Source organism: Mastacembelus armatus, chromosome 7 (assembly GCF_900324485.2).
Source record: "Mastacembelus armatus chromosome 7, fMasArm1.2, whole genome shotgun sequence".
NCBI classification, from domain to species: domain Eukaryota; kingdom Metazoa; phylum Chordata; class Actinopteri; order Synbranchiformes; family Mastacembelidae; genus Mastacembelus; species Mastacembelus armatus.
Genome location: NC_046639.1, coordinates 10,484,932 through 10,506,389, shown reverse-complemented (window position 1 = coordinate 10,506,389; position 21,458 = coordinate 10,484,932). Strand labels below are relative to the sequence as shown.

The window sequence follows — 21,458 nt, the reverse complement described above, 5'->3', positions numbered from 1 at the left end:
TTATTGCATTTTTTACCTCACAGTATTTGTCTAACAGCTTTGGATCTAACTTATTAGTTTGGTTTCATGTGCCAAACTTGCTAAAAATATGTTATAGAAGATATAGAAGCCCTAACAGTATATAATCAGAGAGCCCTACCTACCAGTTTCTACAGCACTGAAATGCTCCTCATTTGTTAATATATAAGGATCCAAACACAATACTCACAGATGCCACATTTCTGCACAATACACAATGCTCTGGAGATTAATATGATCTATATATACTGATGCATCAATAATTATCAATCACATCCTCTAATTGGCCTACATATTATTGTGTGATGGCACAACATGTACTGTAACCTTAAGTACTTCAAATTACTTTATTATTTTTGATGTTCCATACTTTTATTTAAATAAAACTTTGGGTTGGACTCTTAGGTGTAACACAGTATTTTTCAGTTAGTTATTATTCTTAAGAAAAAGGATTTGAACGGTGCATTAAGTACTGTTGATGAGCCCGTGGCAGGGCTCTAAATGAAAACATCTGGCCTGTGAAATCAAAAAATATGAGTGTGATCAGACAAAACCAGGGGAGTGTGACCTTGGCAGCATGATTGAGAGCAGTGAAGAAAATGAGCTGATGAGAGGCTGCAACTGTCCCATCGAAGTCTGAAGAAGCATCATTACTATTGATGCAGTTAACAGGCTGGACATTGGATACATGCTGATGTGTTTGCCTTAGGCAGGAGATGTTGCACAACAAGACCCTCTTTGATTTGAATTCCTAAATATTCAAGCTGTGCAGGTAAATGTCTATTGATTGGCTGATGTCTGAAGGACCTATAGGGAATCAGATAAAAGTGCTCAGAGTAGAGCTGCTGACAGAGTTGATTGGGCCAGCAGTCAAAATGAATTCTCAGCAAAGCAGAGTTAATGATTAGAGACCCTTATCACATACTGTGATTCATTTACGTCTTCCATGGCTTTTTGTGTTTATTGATGCAATTGTTTACTTATCTGGTGCACAGAGGCTACTTTTCAGAGTGACTGGATGTGTAACAAGATGAACCATGTTTCTGAAGGTTATACATTATAAATACGTGACATGGAGTCATTCTGCATGAGAATTCCAAAAGGGGTGGACTTTACAAATAGTTATTTTCTGTTAAGAAATGCACTGTAATATGGACATTTTAAGCACAAAGACAGAACATATAATCTGGAAAGGGCTTTGCAGGGAAAATAACACTAAAAACAGTTGTCAAGGGTAAGGACAATATGATATTTTGTTTTGTCTTAATAAAATTTACTGTTGCTTACATGACTGTAATTAAACAAAAGAAAACATTTTACAGTGCATTTTTATCTTTTTATTTAATATATATAAAGACCTCCTCAAGCCTCTATTTGGCAGTCTTATATCTATAATTACATTTAGGTAAAAAACTTAAAAACACAATTAACGCCACTATAAGAGATGAACTGGCTTTGTAGGCCTCTGAGGACAAATAAGCTTCTCTGGAGGGCTAGAGGAAAAAAAAACTATATTATTGACCTATGCGGTGTAAAAGCAGTTATCACTACAGAGGTAGGAGAAAGATACAACAATTTTTCTAGCTAAACATGCTAAAAAAATTTTAAAAACCAAAGGAAAGCAATTTTATCTTCAGTGTATATGTTCGTTTGGGTGATGAAAGTAAATGACATTATTCCAGTGGTACAGAAAATATGATACTCCCCGGGCAGCCACAGGGGCTTGCATCAGCGGTGTTATTTGCAGATAGTTATCTGTTGACATGGTCTTTGCCATGACACTCTACTCACCTATCTCCTCCATCTACTGCAGGAGAGCAGAGCAACAGCCTTTTTCTGCTGGCGTCAAATCTGCTGCAACCAGCACATTGTCTCCTCTTTTACTCTTATCAACATCAACATGCTCCAGGATGTGCCTTACAAACAATCACATTTTCTCTCTGTGGTGTAACTCTCTTAGAAAGAAATGAAGTAAGTCCCCAGATGGTATATATTCCATATTATTATTAACTCTTCCAGGCCATCGTTTTCTTCTCCCAGTTGCTGGCTCCTGTAAACTGTTTTAATTTTGTTGGTTCCTTGCTCCTTGCCTTTCAGATCGGACTTGGGGAAATGAAATGTAGTCATTGAGGAGAAGGTACAAATAGGCAGTGGTTGCAAATGGAGTTTGGTCAGTGGTCGGAGATTCCTATTCAGAAGATAGACGGGACTTTGTTCACAAACTGGAGTTTAAAGTTTCAAAGGGGAGAATCACACAAGTGTTACATCAGGTCTCAGCGATCCTTTGACTTTTAGCCTCAGGGCAGGAGTTTGGGTGACTGATTATAAGACAACACTCTGGCCCATCACATTTCAACATGGCAACCTCCCACTGCATTTAGTAGGTATTTAATAGCTAAATGTCAGGCACTTGTTGTCAGCTGCAGCAATTAACAACCTGCTGTATAAATTTAAAAATAATGAAAATGTGATTTCATTTATTTTATTTTTTGATTCTCCAATCTCTTCTCTCTTCATTTATTCTAATAAAAAGTGTTGAAATCTGTTACAAAATTGTATCAGTTTCTCAAGGAATATGGTAAATTCTCTCAAATGTTAGTCTGCACAATAACATTCCTTTTATTTCAAATAAATCACATCTATGAATTTTGACTGTGCCGGTTATTAAACCTATGATGGTCTCTGTGCAGAAACACCTGGCCACTGAGGCACGGATAGACATAACCTGCCGCTAAAGACTGAACTTCCATGCTAGCAGTTCTTGGAAGCTATACAGGACCACTGGTTCCCAAAAGGTTTTTTTCAGATGCTCTGTGAAATTTTGTGAGAAAAACGTTGTTTTCTCTTTTCAGTTCTTTTAAGCTTTAATGTTGTAACCTGTCTGATTTCAAAGGAGTTGGTGATTTGAAAGTTTTAAATGAATTCTTTGATTATTTTGTTAAATGTTCCATGATTTCAAAAGTCATTTATCAAATTTTGTTTGGCATTAGTAAATTACTTTGATGGGCATTGGACACAAAATGTTTAAAAATTTCTGTGCTTTGTCTTAGCTTTCTGCTTAATGCTAATCAGTATGCTGATACACTGAAAAGAATAATGTTAACATGCTGATGGTAGCAGATACTTTGTAATGTTTACCATGCTTGCCATCTTAGTTGAGCATGTTAGCAAAATGACATTTACTAATTAACTAGCACAAAAATCACATCCACAGTAACTTACAGGCTGAGTACAATAAATAGTGTTTTCATTACTAGGCCCACTATCTGCTGCTTTTTATTTGAATGACTTCAGTGATTAGATATATCCCATGCTTGCAGTAAAACTGTAGATATTATTCCATCTAAACAGCAAAACTGAAAATACCCTGAAAAAAATAAACTCTCAAGCCAGAAAATAATGTAAATCTCTGCAGGAAATGGTATTTGGAGTTTTCTGAAAATAAATGTAGCAACAGCTTTAATTGTGCTGTACTCATCTACAGTATTTTTTCACCGAAAAGAACATGTGCAGCTTTAACATTATTGTGTTTTAGAGCCTTCTGCACGCGTCAAGAAATGTAGATACAGTATGTTAACACATACCCCCCCCCCGCCGCCTCAAAATGTAGATAATTTATGCGAGAATTTTGAGCCAACCTGCCCTATGTAACACATCAGAACAGTTTGTCAGTTCATCATTAAGAAAGCTATGGCCGTGCAGATTATACTTTATTGTGCTATATATGACTGTTCCTTGAGGAGTTCACAGAAATTTAAGATGGGGACAGCAATAAAAGACTTTAATGACAGGAAAGATAAGATTAGCTATGAGTGACTCATTCAAAGCCCCACACTGATTCTCCCATCCTCACTCCTCCTCCCCCTCTGCTCACTTGCTTACTGCCTTGAAATAATCAGCACACTTCTTGAGCAAATATGGGCATTGCAGAAGAGCAGCACAGATCGAACATGAAGAAATGTTGTAATGGGTGACCTCTGTACATACAAATGAAATGACATGCTCTAACTAAGCTACATTTGAAGTAAAATAAGGTTTGGAAAAGGCTGCTAATCAAATTTTTGATCATAGGTGTAGTTTCCATTGAGTTAATCAGGTTGTTTAAGACCTTCACAGCACTTCTTTATAATTAGATCCAAAGATCAATTAATCTAAATGTATGATCATACCAGTCAGAAAAGAATAGTTACTGTAAGTTTTAATCACAAGTTGATCATGTCCATTTTAATTTCTGATTGGATCATTGCAAAAGGGGGATTTGTCAATATTTAATCATTGAATGGATCATCTCAATCATGCACAGGAGTCTCAGAAGAAAAATAGTTTTATGAGTCCTCAGTATAATTTGAGTGTATGGTTAACAAGATCACCTACATGTGGTTTACTGCTTCTGAGGTCTGACTGAACTCAGGATCGTTGACCTATTGTTATGTACTGGCACTTTCTCTTCAAATACAAGACTACTGTTTGCTGCGTGACATGTAAGAGGTGACCACTTTGCGCAAGCAGAGAATTTCTCTTTGAAAACAGTTGGATTCAAGCTAGTGTGTGGAAAAAGTCACATGGAAAAATCACTCCACTACTAATTATATGTGCAGAATTGAAATCACATGGTACAGCAAACATGGCCATAAATGCGTGAAATTCTTCTTTGTACATGTGTATTTGCACATGAATAACACCAAGACATATAATTTGAAATCCAGTGTCCACTGAAATAATGTCTTCCTGTTTTTGTAAATCTTTTATTTAGGGAACTATCACTTAAAGTGTGCTCTTAAAATGGTTTTAAAATATATTTCTATATTTTGAAGCACTTCTGCAGTTTTTACATTTTTGATTGTTTAATCAGGCTGATTTATGGGCCCAATGAACTTGTGACAAAGAACAAAATTACATATATTAACTTCCTTTCCCATCCTACTTTGACCACTGCCCGATCCACAGAACACCGGCCCCTTATGGATCCTCCTCTGGGTGGTGGGCCCACAGAAGGGCAGTCCCCTCGTCACTCTTTCAGGCTTTGCCTGGCTAGCCACCAGGCGCTCGCTAACGGGCCCCAACCCCAGGCCTGGCTCTAGGGTGGGGCCCCGGCTTCACTGTACTGGATGACATCACAGTCCTTGAGTCGGGCTCGCCTCCACGCACAGCCTGGGCTCTGGAACCCAACTCCTTGAGAGGGGCTGGACTCTCTTCTACTCTGGAGTTGGTCGCGGCGGTGAGCTGGTCTGGGCTTGTTCATAGCTCCCCAGCTCAGCCACCACGTGTTGGAGTTTTCCCCCCTCGGCCTATGGGTCGAACATCAGTGCAGAGTTCCTGGTGCTTAAAGGTGCTCCTACTGGGGAGAACATCATTCTGTTGGGGGAGTTCAATGCTCATGTGGGCAGCAACAGTGAAACCTGGAGGGGCGTGATTGGGAGGAATGGCCTCCCCAATCTGAACCCGTGGTGTTCTGTTGTTGGACTTCTGTGCTAGTCACAGTTTGTCCATAACGAACACCATGTTCAAGCATCAGTGCACATGTCACCAGAACACCCTAGGCCGGAGGTCGGAGATCAACTTTGTAGTCGTGTCATCTGACCTTCGGCCGTATGTCTTGGACACTCGGGTGAAGAGAGGAGCAGAGCTGTCAAGTGATCACCACTTGGTGGTGAGTTGGATCTGCTGGCAGAGGAGGAAGCAGGACAGACTTGGCAGGCCCAAACATACTGTGAGGGTCTGTTGGGAATGTTTGGCCGAATCCTCTGTCAGAGAGGTCTTTAACTCCCACCTCCGAGAGAGCTTCAACCAGATCCCAAGGGAGGCTGGGGACACTGAGTCTGAATGGACTATGTTTTCCACCTCCGTTGTCGACGTAGCAGCTAGGAACTGTGGCCGTAAGGTCTTGGGTACCTGGGTACTTCGGCAATCCCCAAACCCGGTGGTGGACACCAGAGGCCTGGTTGGCTTGTGGGACTCCTGAGGCAGCTGATGGGTGCCAAAACTCGGGTATGGGAGGAGTTCGCTGAGGCCATGGAGAAGGACTACCAGCCGACCCCGAAGAGATTCTGGCAAACCGTCCGGCTCCTCAGCAGGGTGAAGCAGTGCTCTGCCAACACTGTTGTTGTTGTTCCACAGTGGTGAGCTGCTGACCGGATATTGTCGGACGGTGGAAGGAATACTTCGAGGATCTCCTTAACCCCGCTGACACGTCTTCCATAAAGGAAGCAGGGGCTGGGGATTCGGAGACTGATCCATCCATCACCCAAGCTGAGGTCACTGAGGTAGTTCGGCAGCTCCTCGGTGGCAAAGCACTGGGGTGGATGAGATCCACCCTGAGTACCTCAAGTCTCTGGATGTTGATGGGCTGTCATGGCTGACACGCCTGTGCAACAGAGTATGGGGTCCGGGGCCCTTTGCTGAGGGCTATCAGGTCTCTGTACAAACAGAGCAGGAGCTTGGTTCGCATTGCCGGAAGTAAGTCAGACCTGTTCCCAGTGCATGTTGGACTCCGGCAGGGGTGCCCTTTGTCACGGGTTCTGTTCATTATTTTTATGGACAGAATTTCTAGGCACAGCCAGGGTCCAGAGGGAGTCCAGTTCGGGGACCACAGGATCTCATCTCTGCTTTTTGAAAATGATGTCCTGTTGGCTCCATCGAGCCAGGACCTCCAGCATGCGTTGGGGCGGTTTGCAACCGAGTGTGAAGAGGCTGGGATGAGAATGAGCACTTCCAAGTCTGAGGCCATGGTTCTCAACTGGAAAAAGGTGGCTTGCCATCTCTAGGCCAGGGGAGAGATCCTGCCTCAGGTAGAGGAGTTTAAATATCTTGGGATCCTGTTCACGGGTGAGGGAAGGACGAAACGCAAGATTGACAGATGGATTGGGGCATCGGCAGCAGTAATGCAGTACTGGTCCATCGTGTTGAAGAAGGAGCTGAGCTGGAGGGACTATTTCTCTCAGCTGGCCTCGGAACACCAGAAGAGCTGGAGGAAGTGTCCAGGGAAAAGGAAGTCTGGGTCTCCCTGCTTAGGCTATTGCCCCTGTGGCCTGGCCCCGGATAAGTGGAAGAAGATGGATGGATGGATGGATAGCATCTGTTTGACATGATTAACTTTTTTGTTAGAAAATGCTGGAAAACCTTAACCCTTTGGAGTCTTGAGCTGTTTTAGTCATTCTAAATATTAAGATTATATTTATATACAACATATGACCTGACATATGACCGGTATCTAATCCCTCTATCTATCTATCTATCTATCTATCTATCTATCTATCTATCTATCTATCTATCTATCTATCTATCTATCTATCTATCTATCTATCTATCTATCTATCTATCTATCTATCTATCCAGATACAGATATAGATATATGAATATAAATATATATAGGGATGGCTTGATTGTGTTTGTAAAAAAATTAATAAAATTTAAAATTTCTGGGTTTCTAAAGCTACTCAACCATTTAATTATCAGTTCTTACACATTGGCCCATTAAAGTGCCTCTCATTCTGCAGTTTTCGTACCAAAAGTAGAACATGAGAGTCCTGGTCCACCTAAAAAAATGTGACAATATTTGTTTGAAGTTGTTTGTGGCTCTTTCATTCTGGTTGTTTTGTGCCTACTGAGGGGCCTTCTACATGTCTGTGCCCAGGGGCCCATTGTCTCATAAGTCCATGTCTGTCAGATAAAGGTAGTGGATGTACACCATAGTTTGTTTGCATGTTGTCTTTAAAATGAACTGGTTTAAAGTGTTTGAGGGGCGATTTGGCAAAGCATTGATCTGATATAGCTCTAACTGATGAACTGTTGATCAATTACTGACTGAGAACCAAGTAGAGATGGCAGCTATCAAAGTTGCGTTATCTCCTCTTAAAAGAAAAAAAACAGTGATTCACCATTGAAGGGGCAGGTTAACTATCAACCAGGGAGTCACTCCACCTCTCCTCTGGTTAGCTGCATGAGAGATGAGGAGAATTAGGCGAGCTTTGCTGTCAGTCACTGGTCTCCTCTCTGATACCAGTAGGTTCCCCCACCCTCAACTCGGCCAGGGAGCTACCTTGGTACTGGGTGGAGCTAGGCTTAAAAAGAGGGAGGGAGGTTAGTGGAGGTGTATGGGGGTGTGAGAAAAGAAGGAGGAGGGGGTGGGGGGCACATTAGCTTCTTGGAAGTCTTTCTGCCCGACTGTCAGGTAGTTGAGAATTTGTTTGTCCAAAGCACTGGCAGACATGGACATGGCAGACTACAGCGAAGCTCTGGACCCAGCCTATACCACGCTGGAGTTTGAAAACATGCAAGTGCTCCCCTTGGGCACAGGTGAGTCACATATATGCAATGCTGGCATTGAACTTTGAAACTTTTACTGATTTAAAACTGTGGTCAGAAGAGGACCAAAGGGGAACTCTGGCATGAAGTGATAAAAAGGGGTCATCTGTCCATCTGCAGCTGCCCGCAGTAGGATGATCCTGTGGAGTGGTCTACTTTTATCACCTTTGGGTGCAATAGTAAAACAAGAGATTTAAGACATTACTTTTTAAGCTGTTTCATCTTGCAGAGTGATGTGATGTCAAATTGATGACAGTGGGGTATTTATTCTGTGGTGAAGCAGTAGTTTGAGTATATGATCACCTTTCTCCTGTTACAACTGGTCTGTTCCCACAGGGTCTAAAGTGAAGGAAAAAAGTTCAGTTTTTTGAGGGTGCTTACAGTGACACTAGCTTATTTATATATGCAGTCTCCCATGACATCTGAGCCCAATTCTAAAATTTCCACTGAGTGTAGAAAAGAAAATTTTGATATGCAACTTAGTTTTTAAGCTACCTCGCTATTCAACTTCATCATTTTCACATTTACACTTACAGCGGTGTTGAGCTATATCATTTCATGAGTCAGCCTGCAATTTTTAATCTATAGCATGTGTCATGACATTCTCTGTGATTGATTGACCCAGTTTGATGACTGTGAGGGTGACTAAAAAGAAAACTGTCTCCATTGATTGCCTTTTAAAAGGTAATCAAGCTCACATCAATTATGCTCTGTTGACTCTGAACTACTCAAGCAGGTTCTCATGAAGGCCGGTTTTGATCAGCCGTCAGTGGAGCTGATCAGTGTATTCACTTGGACAGTTCACACCTTCTTTAGTTAAACCATCTTGGCAATCTGTCAAGTAGAAACACAATTTTACAGCCTCTGAACTAGTCACCAAACATATTTCTTGATGTCTCTTCAGTATCACCTTTTCCCTGGTGCTGACCCAATGTCTCTTTCTCTCTTCCCTCTTTGTGTCAGACTCATCACCGGCCGAAAGCACCAACATGAACACTACAGGCCACCTGGCAGCAGGTAGTCTTTGTGCTATATGTGGAGACAGAGCCACTGGCAAACACTATGGAGCCTCCAGCTGTGACGGCTGCAAGGGTTTCTTCAGACGCAGTGTCCGCAAAAACCACATGTACTCGTGCAGGTGAGGACAGGAAAGGCCTATGACTGAACAAAGAGAAATATAGTACTTAAATTTTTAAATTTTCTACTGATGTGACACTGAAGCAAAACAATACACATGCAGCCCTGACACTGCAGCTAGTCCCCAACTAGCTATATGCTTATGTGTGTCAGTGAAAAACAGACAAAACCAAAGGAGGAGCTGGAAACTGCAAAATGACTGGCAGTTTTGTGTGATTCTTTAATTATCAGAATTGTTGTTGATTAATGCTCTGTCTATCAACTATCAACATATCTTTTTTGAATGTGACATCACTCTCCAGGTTCAACAGACAATGCATTGTGGACAAAGACAAGCGAAATCAATGCAGATACTGCCGGTTGAAGAAATGCTTCAGAGCTGGCATGAAGAAAGAAGGTAGAAGACTTATCTTTTCAAAGCAAACTGAAATTTAGGATTGTAGCCTCAATCTAGGCATCCCTGTCAAAACAACAGATTCACTTGACCAAAAATAACAGAATTTCCCACTTAATCAGCAAATCAGTGTGTGCTGTCGCCACTGAATTGACACGATTTTTTGTGTGTTGCAATACCTGGGAGATTAGGACTTTGTTAATGTTCACTCCACAGACCACTGAAGTCTCTGACCAGCTTATGCTGAGCAAACACTTCAAAGCAATAATAGCCATATACTGATAAACATGACAACACTGGAAGACTTATTTTTCTTTTTAATTCCTCAGAATCCATCCATCATGTAAGAAATTACATGATAAGAATTACATTCTTTCTCTTTATTTTAAATTGACTTTTCACATGTTTGCACTGAATTTGCTAAATGAATACAAATCTGTATTTGTTTTAGCTGTGCAAAATGAGAGAGACAGAATCAGCACCAGGAGATCCAGCTATGAAGACAGCAGTTTACCATCCATCAATGCACTCATCCAGGCAGATGTACTATCAAGACAGGTACTAAATCATCTCTGAGACTCACATCTAACTCCTCTTAATAACCTGTAACACAACATCAAATGACTTCACATCTGCATTCTGCTGTGTAGATTACCTCCCCTGCTCCAATACTGAACGGCGACATAAGGACCAAAAAGATCGCCACCATCATGGACGTGTGTGAGTCCATGAAACAGCAACTGCTAGTCTTGGTGGAGTGGGCCAAGTACATCCCAGCCTTCTGTGACCTACCCCTGGACGACCAAGTAAGAGTCATACGCAGACACAGGACACATAGCTGTAGAGACACTATGGTCACTCATCAACCAGCATACTCAGAGGCGCAGAGAGGGCTGAAGGAGCATAGGGTCATGTTCTTAATTAAATAAAAAGTAGAGAAGTTAAATGAAGATACATTTTATAAATCTCTGAGGAACACAGAGGTTTTCATCACTCAAAAGCTTGAACTCTTCAACCCGAATGGTTAATGTATTTTAATCCTGAGTTAGAATATGATTAGCTGCTTTTAAAGTTATATCCCACTTCACAAAAAAGTGCAGAATCATTAACAGTGTGATCAACAGGTCTTAGTAACTGATTTGCTGATGTTATAAAATGAGGGATCCAATGTCTCCTGCTGCAGTTTTTTTCATGCTGTCTTTAAAATTTCAGTTTACACACCAAGCTTCAGGTGACATAATACTGACATTAGAATAAATTATTATTACACAGATAATGAATAAATAAACTCACTGTGATTTTCAGGTGGCGCTACTGAGAGCTCATGCCGGAGAACATCTTCTGCTCGGTGCTGCAAAAAGATCCATGCTATACAAAGATATCCTCTTATTAGGTACAGTACATGAGCAAATATTTTACCATGCTCATATTTAAACATTACACAAAACAGTATTATGTCTTCTGAGACTAAACTCTAATGTAGTGCTTTGTAAAATATGTTTCTCCTGCAGGAAATGACCACATCATTCCCAGAAACTGCCCAGAATTGGAGGTGGGCAGGGTAGCAGTGAGGATCCTGGATGAGCTAGTGCTTCCTTTCCAGGAGCTTCAGATAGATGACAATGAATATGCCTGCTTGAAAGCCATAGTTTTTTTTGATCCAGGTACTACTACTATTGCTATTGCTTGGATCAAATTATAAGTAAGGCGTTCAAAAGCTAGGATGTCACAAGAGCATACTGTACATACTACATACAGACTCAAAGTTACAACTCCTTAACACACTTCTTTGTAACCACCCTGCTTTTGTTTGCCCACAGATGCAAAAGGTCTGAGCGACCCTGGAAAGATCAAGCGGATGAGATACCAGGTCCAAGTTAGCCTGGAGGACTACATCAATGACAGGCAGTACGACTCTCGAGGCCGCTTCGGGGAATTGCTCCTGCTTCTGCCAACACTACAGAGCATCACCTGGCAAATGATTGAACAGATCCAGTTTGTCAAACTCTTTGGTATGGCCAAAATTGACAACCTGCTACAAGAAATGCTTCTTGGAGGTGAGCTCTTTCTGAACATATGGTGGAATGTGACTTTTGCACTTCAGTCCAAAATATGAAATCTATGCATGCAAACACTATCCCCTGTGGGGTTGCTGTAGATTTTAAGACAGACTGTGTGTTTTCTTTCAGGTTCTGCTAATGAAGCTCCACATGCACCTCACTCTCTGCACCCCCACCTGGTTCAAGAGCATCTTGGCACCAATGTTATAGTGACTACCAACATGCCAACGACAATCCGTAATGGTCAAATCTGTAAGTACAAAACACGTAACTATAAAATGTTGTCCCTTCTAAGTTTTATGTCTTCAGTTTAGACATAAAGTTTTTGCATACCCACATGCAGTAAATCGAGGTTCCCATGTATCCCAGTTTGATCAGGATATTTATCTAAGTGAAGTGAAATTAATCATATTTTGATTAACAAAATCAAATTTCACTAACCCAGTTCCATGTGCAGCCTAGTCAAGTAGCTGGAAGGACAAACAGGCTAGGCAGAATAATCCTCTAAATTCTTCATGGAAGCTAATCTGGCTTATTTTGTTGAAGAGAGCTTCTGTTATTTTTTCTGAACATGTTTAATGCGCTGAGAAATTTCACAAAAGTGCTTATTGCTTATCTGAAAAATTGTGTTTTCCCAAGACATGTTTTACCACAGAATGATGAATATAACTTGCTCCTGTTCCTTTCTGTTCTATTTTACAGCCACTCCTGAAACCCCAATCCCGTCTCCGCCCACTGCCTCCAGCTCAGAACATTATATAATGGCTCAGGGGGTCATAGCCACAATGCCCAAACAATCAACCTCCATCCCTCAGCCGGCTATTACAAAGCAAGAGGCTATCTAACAACCCTCTGAATCCTTACTCCTTCAGTTTTTATTTTGTTAACCAAGGGTCTTTATATGAAAGTTTGTATGCAAACAGCTTTGAAGCTGTTAACTTGACTGAAACAATAAAATAGCTAAATGTCCCTGGCAGAATGTCTAGGCTTCAGGGTTCCAGGTTTTCACATATGCAGCTGCGGTTGAGCTTCATGCTCGGCAAAAGCCACACAAAATTTAAGCATGGAAACTTTCCAAGCATTCAGTTGTTGTGCAAGATTGACTCTTACAAGAAGTACATTGTTGTATATACAGTTTATTATTGGGTAGCATCACGTCTTTAGCGTGGCCTCAGTGTGTGCAGTAAGGCTTATGTTAGACATGGTGATGTGATCATGTTAGTGTTTTATGAATGTTACAATTGGCCTTACATTGTCATGTATTTAGTGTTGCACAGTATTTTATATTATGTTTCTTAGTGAAAAAGTGGTTTTAGACATGTAATTGTATCAAAGCTAAAGGAAAGCCTTTTAATGAGCTCATCTGTTTGTGGTCTCTTAAATACAGTGGCCTATTCTGTGACAAAACCAGAAAACATCTGAGATTTGTTTTATCTGGTGAAAATGCATATTAACAGTAGTAAAATTTAACAAGTAAACATTTTCCGTAACTATTATGATTTGTAATATTTAAAATCCTAGAGTATGATGAACTCTGTGGTGCCACTTCGCAGGCGTACACAGTGAAAAAATGTCCCACAGTTTGTTGTACTGGTTTTTGTTTAGTACTGTCAAGGTTGAATAAATTGTGCCTTGTAACCTGTATTGCCTTATAAAAACAGGAAATGTTTTGCCTTAAAATGTGAAGATGAATGAATAAATCTTAAGGTCTATTTTTACATTTTCTGTAGCCTGTACTTTCTGATTTCTGTGATTATAATTGACAAGGGGAATGAATGGGATCATTTGAATAAATTACTAAATATGTATGATGGAAAGTCTCTGGAGATAAAAATGGGTCCAACGTGGCAGTGCTGATTCATGGGTAATCTAATGCAACACATTGCTGATAAACTGCCATAAAACAATTACAGATAACAGTGATTCAATAAGACAGAGAGTAGGGACAATAACTTGAAAGAAATATTTCTACAGACTATTTAGACTCTACTATAGACACCTCCAAATATATCTAGATATAACATTTTCCTTAAGAAAGACACCAGAACCTTACATAAAAAAGTATGTGAACCCCTTGGAATTAACCGGATAAACACAATTTGCTTCAGTTGATACATAATTTTAATTTCTCCTGTTTTTAGGAACACACCCATTAAACATTCACAAGTGAAGTGAACCCATAGACTAATTACTTCAATGAAAGGTAATTGGAGTCTTGCATACCCATACAATTTAGAGCTACTTTGACTGATAAAAGACACTCAGACATTTTATGTTTGCTGTTCATAAGAAGCTTCTGCAGATGTGAGTTATGCCTTGCAAAAAGGAGATGTCTGGAAATCTATGATCAGGAGAAGTTGATCTGCATAAGGCTGGAAAGGGATACAAAGTCATCTCTAAGTGTTTAGGCATCCATCAGTCAACAGTTAGACAAACTGCTTATAAATGGACAGTTTAGTACTGTGGCTACTCTTCCTACAAGTGGGCACCCAGTCAAGATGACTCCAAAGGCACAATGCAGAATCATCAATGACATAAAGAAGAAGCCATGACGAACAGCTAAAGACTTGAACTTGCAAACATCACTGTTTGTGAGTCTACTGCATTTAAGACTGAACAGGAAGGGTGTCCATGGCAGAACATGATTGAGGAAGCCACTGCTCTCACCCAGACCTTAACCCCATAGAGATGCTGTGGAATGACCTCAGAGAGCCGTTCATACTCAACATCCAAGAATATGGCTGAGCTGAAGCAGTTCTGTAAAGAAGAATGATCCAAAATTCCTCCTGAATGTTGTACAGGTCTGATCCAGAGGTTTGACCAGCTCTTAACTCTTAAGGTTCACTTACTTTTTCCTCCAGCACTATGAATGTTTAATGGGGGCTTTCAATAAACAAAGAGAGAAGTTAGAATTATGTGTTACCAACCTAATCACATTGTATTTGTCTACTGTTGTGACTAAGATTAAGATTTTTATGGCAATTTACACAGAGAACCAGGTAATTCCAGTGGGTCAACATACTTTTTCTTCCCAGTTTACCTTAAAAATCTCAACATGACCTGCAGCCTTTAATGACAGCTGAATAAGTGGCTAATTCTGCCATCTACTGCATTGAACTGATACACCTAATCTGTCACACACCGAGTGGCCTATTTTATTTTTACTGTAGTAAAAGTGAAATTAGCCCAAATCAGTCCCATGATACACATTGACTGATAAACTGACTCAGGTGCATGTATACTATGCAGTAAATACAACCTTAGTGTACAAATCAAAGGCTTTATTTTAATATTCCTTCAGGTGCATTCATATAAATGTGCGTGTTGCCACATACTAATTTCAGTACTCAATAAATCACGAAGATTTAACGTTATGTTATTTCAAAGATGTGAGATTCACGTAGCTACACTAGTGACGTTTTGCATTACATGTTTAAATACATTGCAACGTTTTGAAAAAAATGTTTTTATACTGAAAACTATATTTGGTACACTTGGTAAACTATTCCTGCCTGTATAGTTTTGCCTTTGAGCATGCGCCATGATATGTTTGCTAGTTCCTGAAGCGCGCAGCTCGAGTCTGCTGGTGCGTCAGGACGCATCACATGTTACAAATGAACCAATGAAAAAACGCCGCTTTTCGAACCGGAACAAGGATTTTCTTGGCAGGTCGGTTGAGATTTTTTTGTAGTTTAGAGACATTGCAGCTATCCTTGCAGCATTTTTGTCATTTGCCAGTGTATGCTACTAAAAACATGTATGTCTTCTAATAAGCGTAATGTTAAAATGTATTTTTCGGGTTGGTATTTCGTCATTATTCCGAATTTAGTTCTGTCGCAGCGGTTCTGTTCGGGGCCAGGTCCTAAGCACACAGACGACGAGCCGGGAACACCGGTTAACGCTTTTCTGAGAAGCTATTGTCACATCAATATTTGTTGGCCTATTCCTGTAAAGCTGTATAAACTTTGATAACGTTACGCTTTTCCCTTACTTTTATTTTTCTTGTTGACTGTGTTGCCTCAGGTAATGTTTCAGTATGCCTGTAGTGGGCTAGGTCTGTAGTAAAACATTTGGGTCTGCTGGGTATGGTCATTCTGGGAGATGAGAGTCTGTGGTGCGGCTGAACACTTCTATAACGGATTACTTCCAGCTGAATCAACAGGTTTACGACACAGTCACCTTATGTATTAGACTGCATTAGTATTAAATACATGTATGTACTAATCTGACAACTGAGTGTGTATTTGGATGACAGTATTTCTTACTTTTAGTAATTACTTCTTCTACTACTAAAACAATGTGGGGCACACCTGCCAGAAGCTCAATGATTTCACACCGTGCCTGGTTCCTCTTCTGTGTTGCTATCCAAACAGCTCCACTTAGTCAGTCCATGGCTGATCAGCACGAGTCCATCGATCTCAGGTCTCCTCCAGTGGACCGACCAGCAGGTACAGGACTCGGCTGGTTCCCCCGAGCCCCCCCACCCATCTACTCATGTACCCTGACCCCTGAACTGGTGGCGAAGGCACGGGAGGAGCTCCAGGAGAAACCAGAGTGGCGACTTCGGGATGTCCAAGCACTGAGAGACATGATACTGAAGGTTTTGCTTTGGGCTCTTATGTCATATATAACTTATATTTTATTTCAAACCTATATGAACACATCTAGGACTTAACATGAATTCACCAAACTCCAGGTGCTAACTAGAATGAGCTTGTTTAAATTTGTCTTGTTAATTAATCACCAAATAAACAAGAAAATGAGAGATGTCAACTAGACCCGCTCTGTTTATTTATGTATTTATTTTTGATTTCCTAGCTTTTGGGATGTGTCTTTATCCAAAGAAATCAATTGATTTTTTTCTGCCTGACTCTGCAGGAACAACCCAATCTCCGAACAAGATTGGACGACGCATTCCTCCTGCGCTTCCTGCGGGCCAGGAAGTTTGACTATGATCGTGCCCTACAGCTGCTGCTCAATTATCATGCAGGTCGTAAAGCCTGGCCAGAGGTGTTTCACGACCTGAAGCCATCCACAGTGAAGCATGTCCTGGATCTGGGCTTTCTCACAGTGCTACCACGGCCAGACCCCAATGGAAGATACATCCTCTGTCTCCGGCCAGGTTGGTGTCAGTTTCCTCTTCATTTGAGAGTTCAGTCATTTTGTAATGACTTACGCATTATATAATTACTATTTCTTATTTAGCTGTCACCTTACTCACTCAAGCCCAAACTTGGTGTATTTTTTGTATGACATAATAAACAGTTACTGACAGTTCTTCCAGTAAAATGCATCACCCATGATTAACAACAATCTCCTTTTACAGGAAAATGGAAACCAAATGATTATCCATTTGTTGATAATGTGAGAGCCCTATATCTGACCTTGGAGAAGTTGATACAACCAGAGGAGACGCAGGTGAATGGTATTGTCATCTTAGCTGACTACAGTGGAGTGGGTATGTCACAAGCCTCCAATCCAGGCCCGTTCCTTGCCAAAAGAGTTGTGAGCATCCTCCAGGTAAGAGATCAAACATGTTTGAGTTGAATATATTTTAAAATAAAACCAGCAAAATATAATATTTAGTTATTTTAAAAGATATATGATTGTAGTGTATTCATTTTATATTGTTATAGCACAGTAGTAAATATGGTAACACAGAAAAAAACAAATTTACAGCAGTGACTCTTGAGCACTGCCTCTTGTTGTTTGTCTTGACTGCAGTGTGTAATATTTACATCGACACACAGACACATTTGAGAGGAACCAGCTGTGACTGTTGTGAATGCAGTTTCTGTTCTAATTCACAGGATGGCTTTCCAATCAGAATCAAGGCTGTTAACATAATTAACGAGCCCAGGATTTTCAAAGGCATCTTTGCTATAATTAAGCCTTTTCTCAAGGAGAAGATGGCAGAGAGGGTAACTATTGTCCTTCAGTTGTCTGTGGCTCTTTTGTTTTTAACATTGGAGTATTTTGAATTGTGTGCCTCCCTTTTATCTCTAGGTTGTGTTCCAAAATAATAACCTAGTTTCATCTTTCTTTTCAGAGAAATGAACTCAGACCACCAGAAACAACCCCATATTTACTGACATCTCATGAGACGGGTTGCTTTACATTCATTTAAACATGCAGGATCTGGTTTTTATTCATTTTGGGGTTTCAGGAACACATTTTAAACATAACATTGACATGTTATCACCTTTTAAGTTAATATGGATAACTTGTGAGGATATAGTTGCTTATTTACATGTTCAGCATATGGAACAGCATTAATGCTTTAGTAGATTTATGTTGAGAATGAACCAAAAATAAGGTGCTAGACTGTAAAAGCAATGAGGTGAAAAGAAGCTATAGAGCTCAGTAGAGCTCAAGGCAACTGGAGAGCTGGGTGATAATTCTCTGTGGCTATTCAGTTCAGTTCATTACTATAACTGTCTCCTTTCACATTACATGAAATACTGATTAAAACCCCTTTAAATAATGAAGCTGATGTTAAGACACTGACTGACTGACGTCACTGACATGGTATTTCTGCTATCTCCTCACACAGTATATCCTCCACGGCTCAGACCTGGGCTCTCTGCATCGGAACATCCCCCAGTCAGTTCTACCAGAAGAGTATGGTGGCCTTGAGGTCCAGCTGGACATGTCTGCATGGTCTAGAGTGCTGCTGGACTGTGACGAGGAGTTTATAGTGGAGTTCTGCCAGCCAGATCCACTAGAGGGCGTAGTGCTCCCAGACTCCATGCTGTTTGAAGGCGAGCAGGGCAGCGGGCAGGATGATGACACCTTTAGGGGGCTGCGCTCACAACTTTATTACTGTTACTAATGCACAACATAAATGCACTTCTGTTTCATATGAAACATAGATTTTTAATGGGCAAGATGCCAATATTATACATGATTTATTTTACTAACTAGACAGTCTTATTTCGTTTGTATGTAGCCCAGCATTCAATCATTGTTCTAAGGCAGCTGAGGACTCAGGAGAAGAAGCGCTTCATATGCGTATAAAGTCATTATTGATGACCTCTGTGAATTTATTTCTATTATCAAAGCATAAATTCACATTTTTTTAACAGTCAGGTGGTCATATAAGCATTGAAACAATCTTTGCTTGATGTACTCATTCCCTCTATCCATAATCACCATTATATGATACCTCCCCTAATATACTCCCTATGTAAGAGACAGGACAAAAGGTAAAGTCCTCATTTTGTGTTTAGCCGGAGCTAAAATGAGGCATCAAGTTAGCACCTCCTACAGTTTACAAAGTTCTTTCTTTCTTACAGCTGCTCCATGTGGAAAAACTAGCAAGAGAAATGCAAAAAGTGAATTTCACATTAAAAACATTTGAGTCAACTTTTCTTCAAGCAGACAAGGAAAAAATTTGAATAAGCCTGTAATATTTTCTACTACAATATTCTAAAAACCACTTCTGTAAGTCCCATCTCTTGAGTTTGTTTAGTAACTGCGTAGTGGCACTCAGTCATACACTGGTCATTAGTGCTCTGTCTGCATGGTTGTATCGTGCCATGACTTAACTTAAAAAAGGGGAGACAGTTTTTGTGTATGTAACTGTCTAATACATTGCCTTAAAACTGTAGATTCTCTTTGGATGTATTATAATTCATGTTGGATTTGTGTGTACCAAAGCAATATTCATGTGTATTCTCTTCAGGGCTTTGTTTTACGCATAAGGGTGGATATACTTCACTGCTAGTAAATGGAAATAGATGGCTGGTGTGGTAGCATGAATAATGTAGTATATTTACTGGTAAATGTCTCTGGTCAGTATATAACTCATACATGGTATTTCAGGGCCTTTGTTTAGTTGAAGCTTTTTTTTCGCCAGCTTGAATCTTCTGAGAGGAATACTCTTCTAAATTCAGATAATCTGCCTTGTGTTTTTTTGTTTTTTTTAAACCTTTTTTTGACCTGTTTGCCTGTTTTAATGCCATTACTAATCACAGGGTTCACGTGGAGACTAGAACATCAAGTCCTGACTTTACAGACATCTGATTTGCCAAATTTTACGTCAGGCCATGTACACAAATGTGCAATAATTATGAATATGTTTTCTTGTGGTAGCCCAAAGCCAATTCCAATAGTTTTTAGTCTTTTTTTATTTTAAGCAGACTATAAGCTGTATTGTGTGGAGGATATTTATTATTGGTAGTGTACACAGTAAACTAAAGTTCAGACAGAGAAAATGCTATTTGTGTCTTGTTTGCCATGTGCACGCTGTTGTTGGCAGGGGATGGTGGTAGTTGTGGGTATAATTGCAACTGACTTGAGCAGTGTTTCTCAAACTGGACTCACTGGTCTTCAAACACATCAGACATTCAGCGGCGGAACAAGTTTTTTTTTTAATTTTTTTTTTTTAATATACTTCAGTCAAAGTAGCAATACTACAGGGTAAAAATACTCCCAGGAAAGTCTTAATGGTAAAAAGTAAAAAGTTCAATGTTTCTGAACTGTAGTAGTGTAATCTGTATTAAAATACAGACTGAGCAGCATCACCTCAGTTACAAATATGGGCAAACAGACTATGTTGAATGATGTCAGGGTGGATGTCCACTACCTGAAGCAGTAGGACAATGACCCTAGACAGTGAAGTAAATTACTACAGAATATGACATCATGCAAAGAAAATTTGAAGGGGTCCAAATGTCAGTGCTCACGTTTCTTTAAATTTTCAAGTCGATAGCGGTTAATGTGGGGTCCAAGGTGACCTTGAGAGAATTTCAATTAAGTGGTTCACTGTATTAGATTGCGAGGTTGCAATCTAAAAAAGACCCCTGATCGAACATAGAAATTCTATGCATTTTAAACAATGTCTTACAGTCGAGATGAAAATCAGTTTGGCATGTGAGCCTGCTGGGTTGATACTGGACCACTGCCGCCTGAAGCACGTACATAGAACTCATTAATTTGTTCCATCTCTTTCCTGGGATTTTGACTATTTTAACTCCACTCAACCTACACTGTTGGATATTGTGGGTCTCCTGTTTCCATGACATTCATTTATTGAACACGACTGCCGTGTGCTGAATACTCATGCAGTAGGACTTGATCACAAAACAAAAATAAAAGAGGCATATCAAATAAAGAAGCACTCCAAATATGAAGTTCAGTTTTCTTGTCATGAAGAGTACTACTCAGCCTGTAAACAGCTGTATAATGTCTGTGGCTCTGGAGGAGAAAAAAAAATGATGATGTAGTGAATTCATCACAGTGATGTCATCAGGGTGTTTTACATAGAGCTTGCATCTTAAAAATTATTTTCAACCTATTTCCCAAGTTGCAGCTACAAGCTAACCTATTTATTTCACAAAAATACATATTTCTGTGAATTAGATTTGATTAAGCTGATCCATTTTATTAGTCTATACATTATTATAAAACAGTGAGAAATATCCATCTCAGTCCATGATACCTTCAAACATTTGATTCTGTATAACCAACAGTCAAAGACCCCCCTAAAAATGTCTAGTCTACAAAGAAAAGTTGTAAAAGTTGAAAAAGATCCTTTTATTAGG

The 21,458-nt window shown here is 40.0% G+C and overlaps 2 protein-coding genes across 5 annotated transcripts; both read left to right on the top strand.

Annotated features, from left to right (window-relative positions):
• The first annotated feature begins 8,141 nt into the window (after positions 1-8,141).
• hnf4a (hepatocyte nuclear factor 4, alpha) lies at positions 8,142-13,633 on the top strand. The gene is made up of 10 exons (XM_026333637.2): positions 8,142-8,313; positions 9,286-9,460; positions 9,762-9,856; positions 10,305-10,411; positions 10,504-10,659; positions 11,159-11,246; positions 11,365-11,517; positions 11,674-11,910; positions 12,043-12,165; positions 12,616-13,633. The coding sequence occupies exons 1-10, from the start codon at positions 8,226-8,228 to the stop codon at positions 12,756-12,758; spliced, it is 1,365 nt and encodes a 454-aa protein (XP_026189422.1). The 5' UTR covers positions 8,142-8,225; the 3' UTR covers positions 12,759-13,633.
• Positions 13,634-15,505: 1,872 nt separating this feature from the next.
• ttpal (tocopherol (alpha) transfer protein-like) lies at positions 15,506-20,129 on the top strand. Of its 4 annotated transcripts, none has more exons than XM_026333364.1 (6): positions 15,506-15,582; positions 16,287-16,513; positions 16,792-17,035; positions 17,240-17,433; positions 17,724-17,834; positions 18,467-20,129. In XM_026333364.1, the coding sequence occupies exons 2-6, from the start codon at positions 16,304-16,306 to the stop codon at positions 18,743-18,745; spliced, it is 1,038 nt and encodes a 345-aa protein (XP_026189149.1). In that variant the 5' UTR covers positions 15,506-15,582; positions 16,287-16,303; the 3' UTR covers positions 18,746-20,129. The 4 variants fall into 4 exon arrangements, with proteins under 4 accessions (XP_026189149.1, XP_026189148.1, XP_026189151.1 ...); XM_026333363.1 differs by having other exon boundaries at positions 15,578-15,670; XM_026333366.1 differs by lacking the exons at positions 15,506-15,582; positions 18,467-20,129 and adding exons at positions 15,738-16,075; positions 17,963-18,209.
• The last annotated feature ends 1,329 nt before the right edge of the window (positions 20,130-21,458 follow it).

What these genes read in the sequence shown, in the direction of transcription:
- hnf4a (XM_026333637.2), top strand. Translation starts at nt 8,226, where the DNA reads ATGGACATGGCAGACTACAGCGAAGCTCTGGACCCAGCCTATACCACG. An exon ending in AACCACATGTACTCGTGCAG is followed by an intron (nt 9,461 to 9,761) that starts GTGAGGACAGGA and finishes ATCACTCTCCAG; the next exon opens with GTTCAACAGACAATGCATTG. An exon ending in AGCTGGCATGAAGAAAGAAG is followed by an intron (nt 9,857 to 10,304) that starts GTAGAAGACTTA and finishes TATTTGTTTTAG; the next exon opens with CTGTGCAAAATGAGAGAGAC.
- ttpal (XM_026333362.1), top strand. Translation starts at nt 16,015, where the DNA reads ATGAGAGTCTGTGGTGCGGCTGAACACTTCTATAACGGATTACTTCCA. An exon ending in TGAGAGACATGATACTGAAG is followed by an intron (nt 16,514 to 16,791) that starts GTTTTGCTTTGG and finishes CTGACTCTGCAG; the next exon opens with GAACAACCCAATCTCCGAAC. An exon ending in GAGTTGTGAGCATCCTCCAG is followed by an intron (nt 17,434 to 17,723) that starts GTAAGAGATCAA and finishes TCTAATTCACAG; the next exon opens with GATGGCTTTCCAATCAGAAT.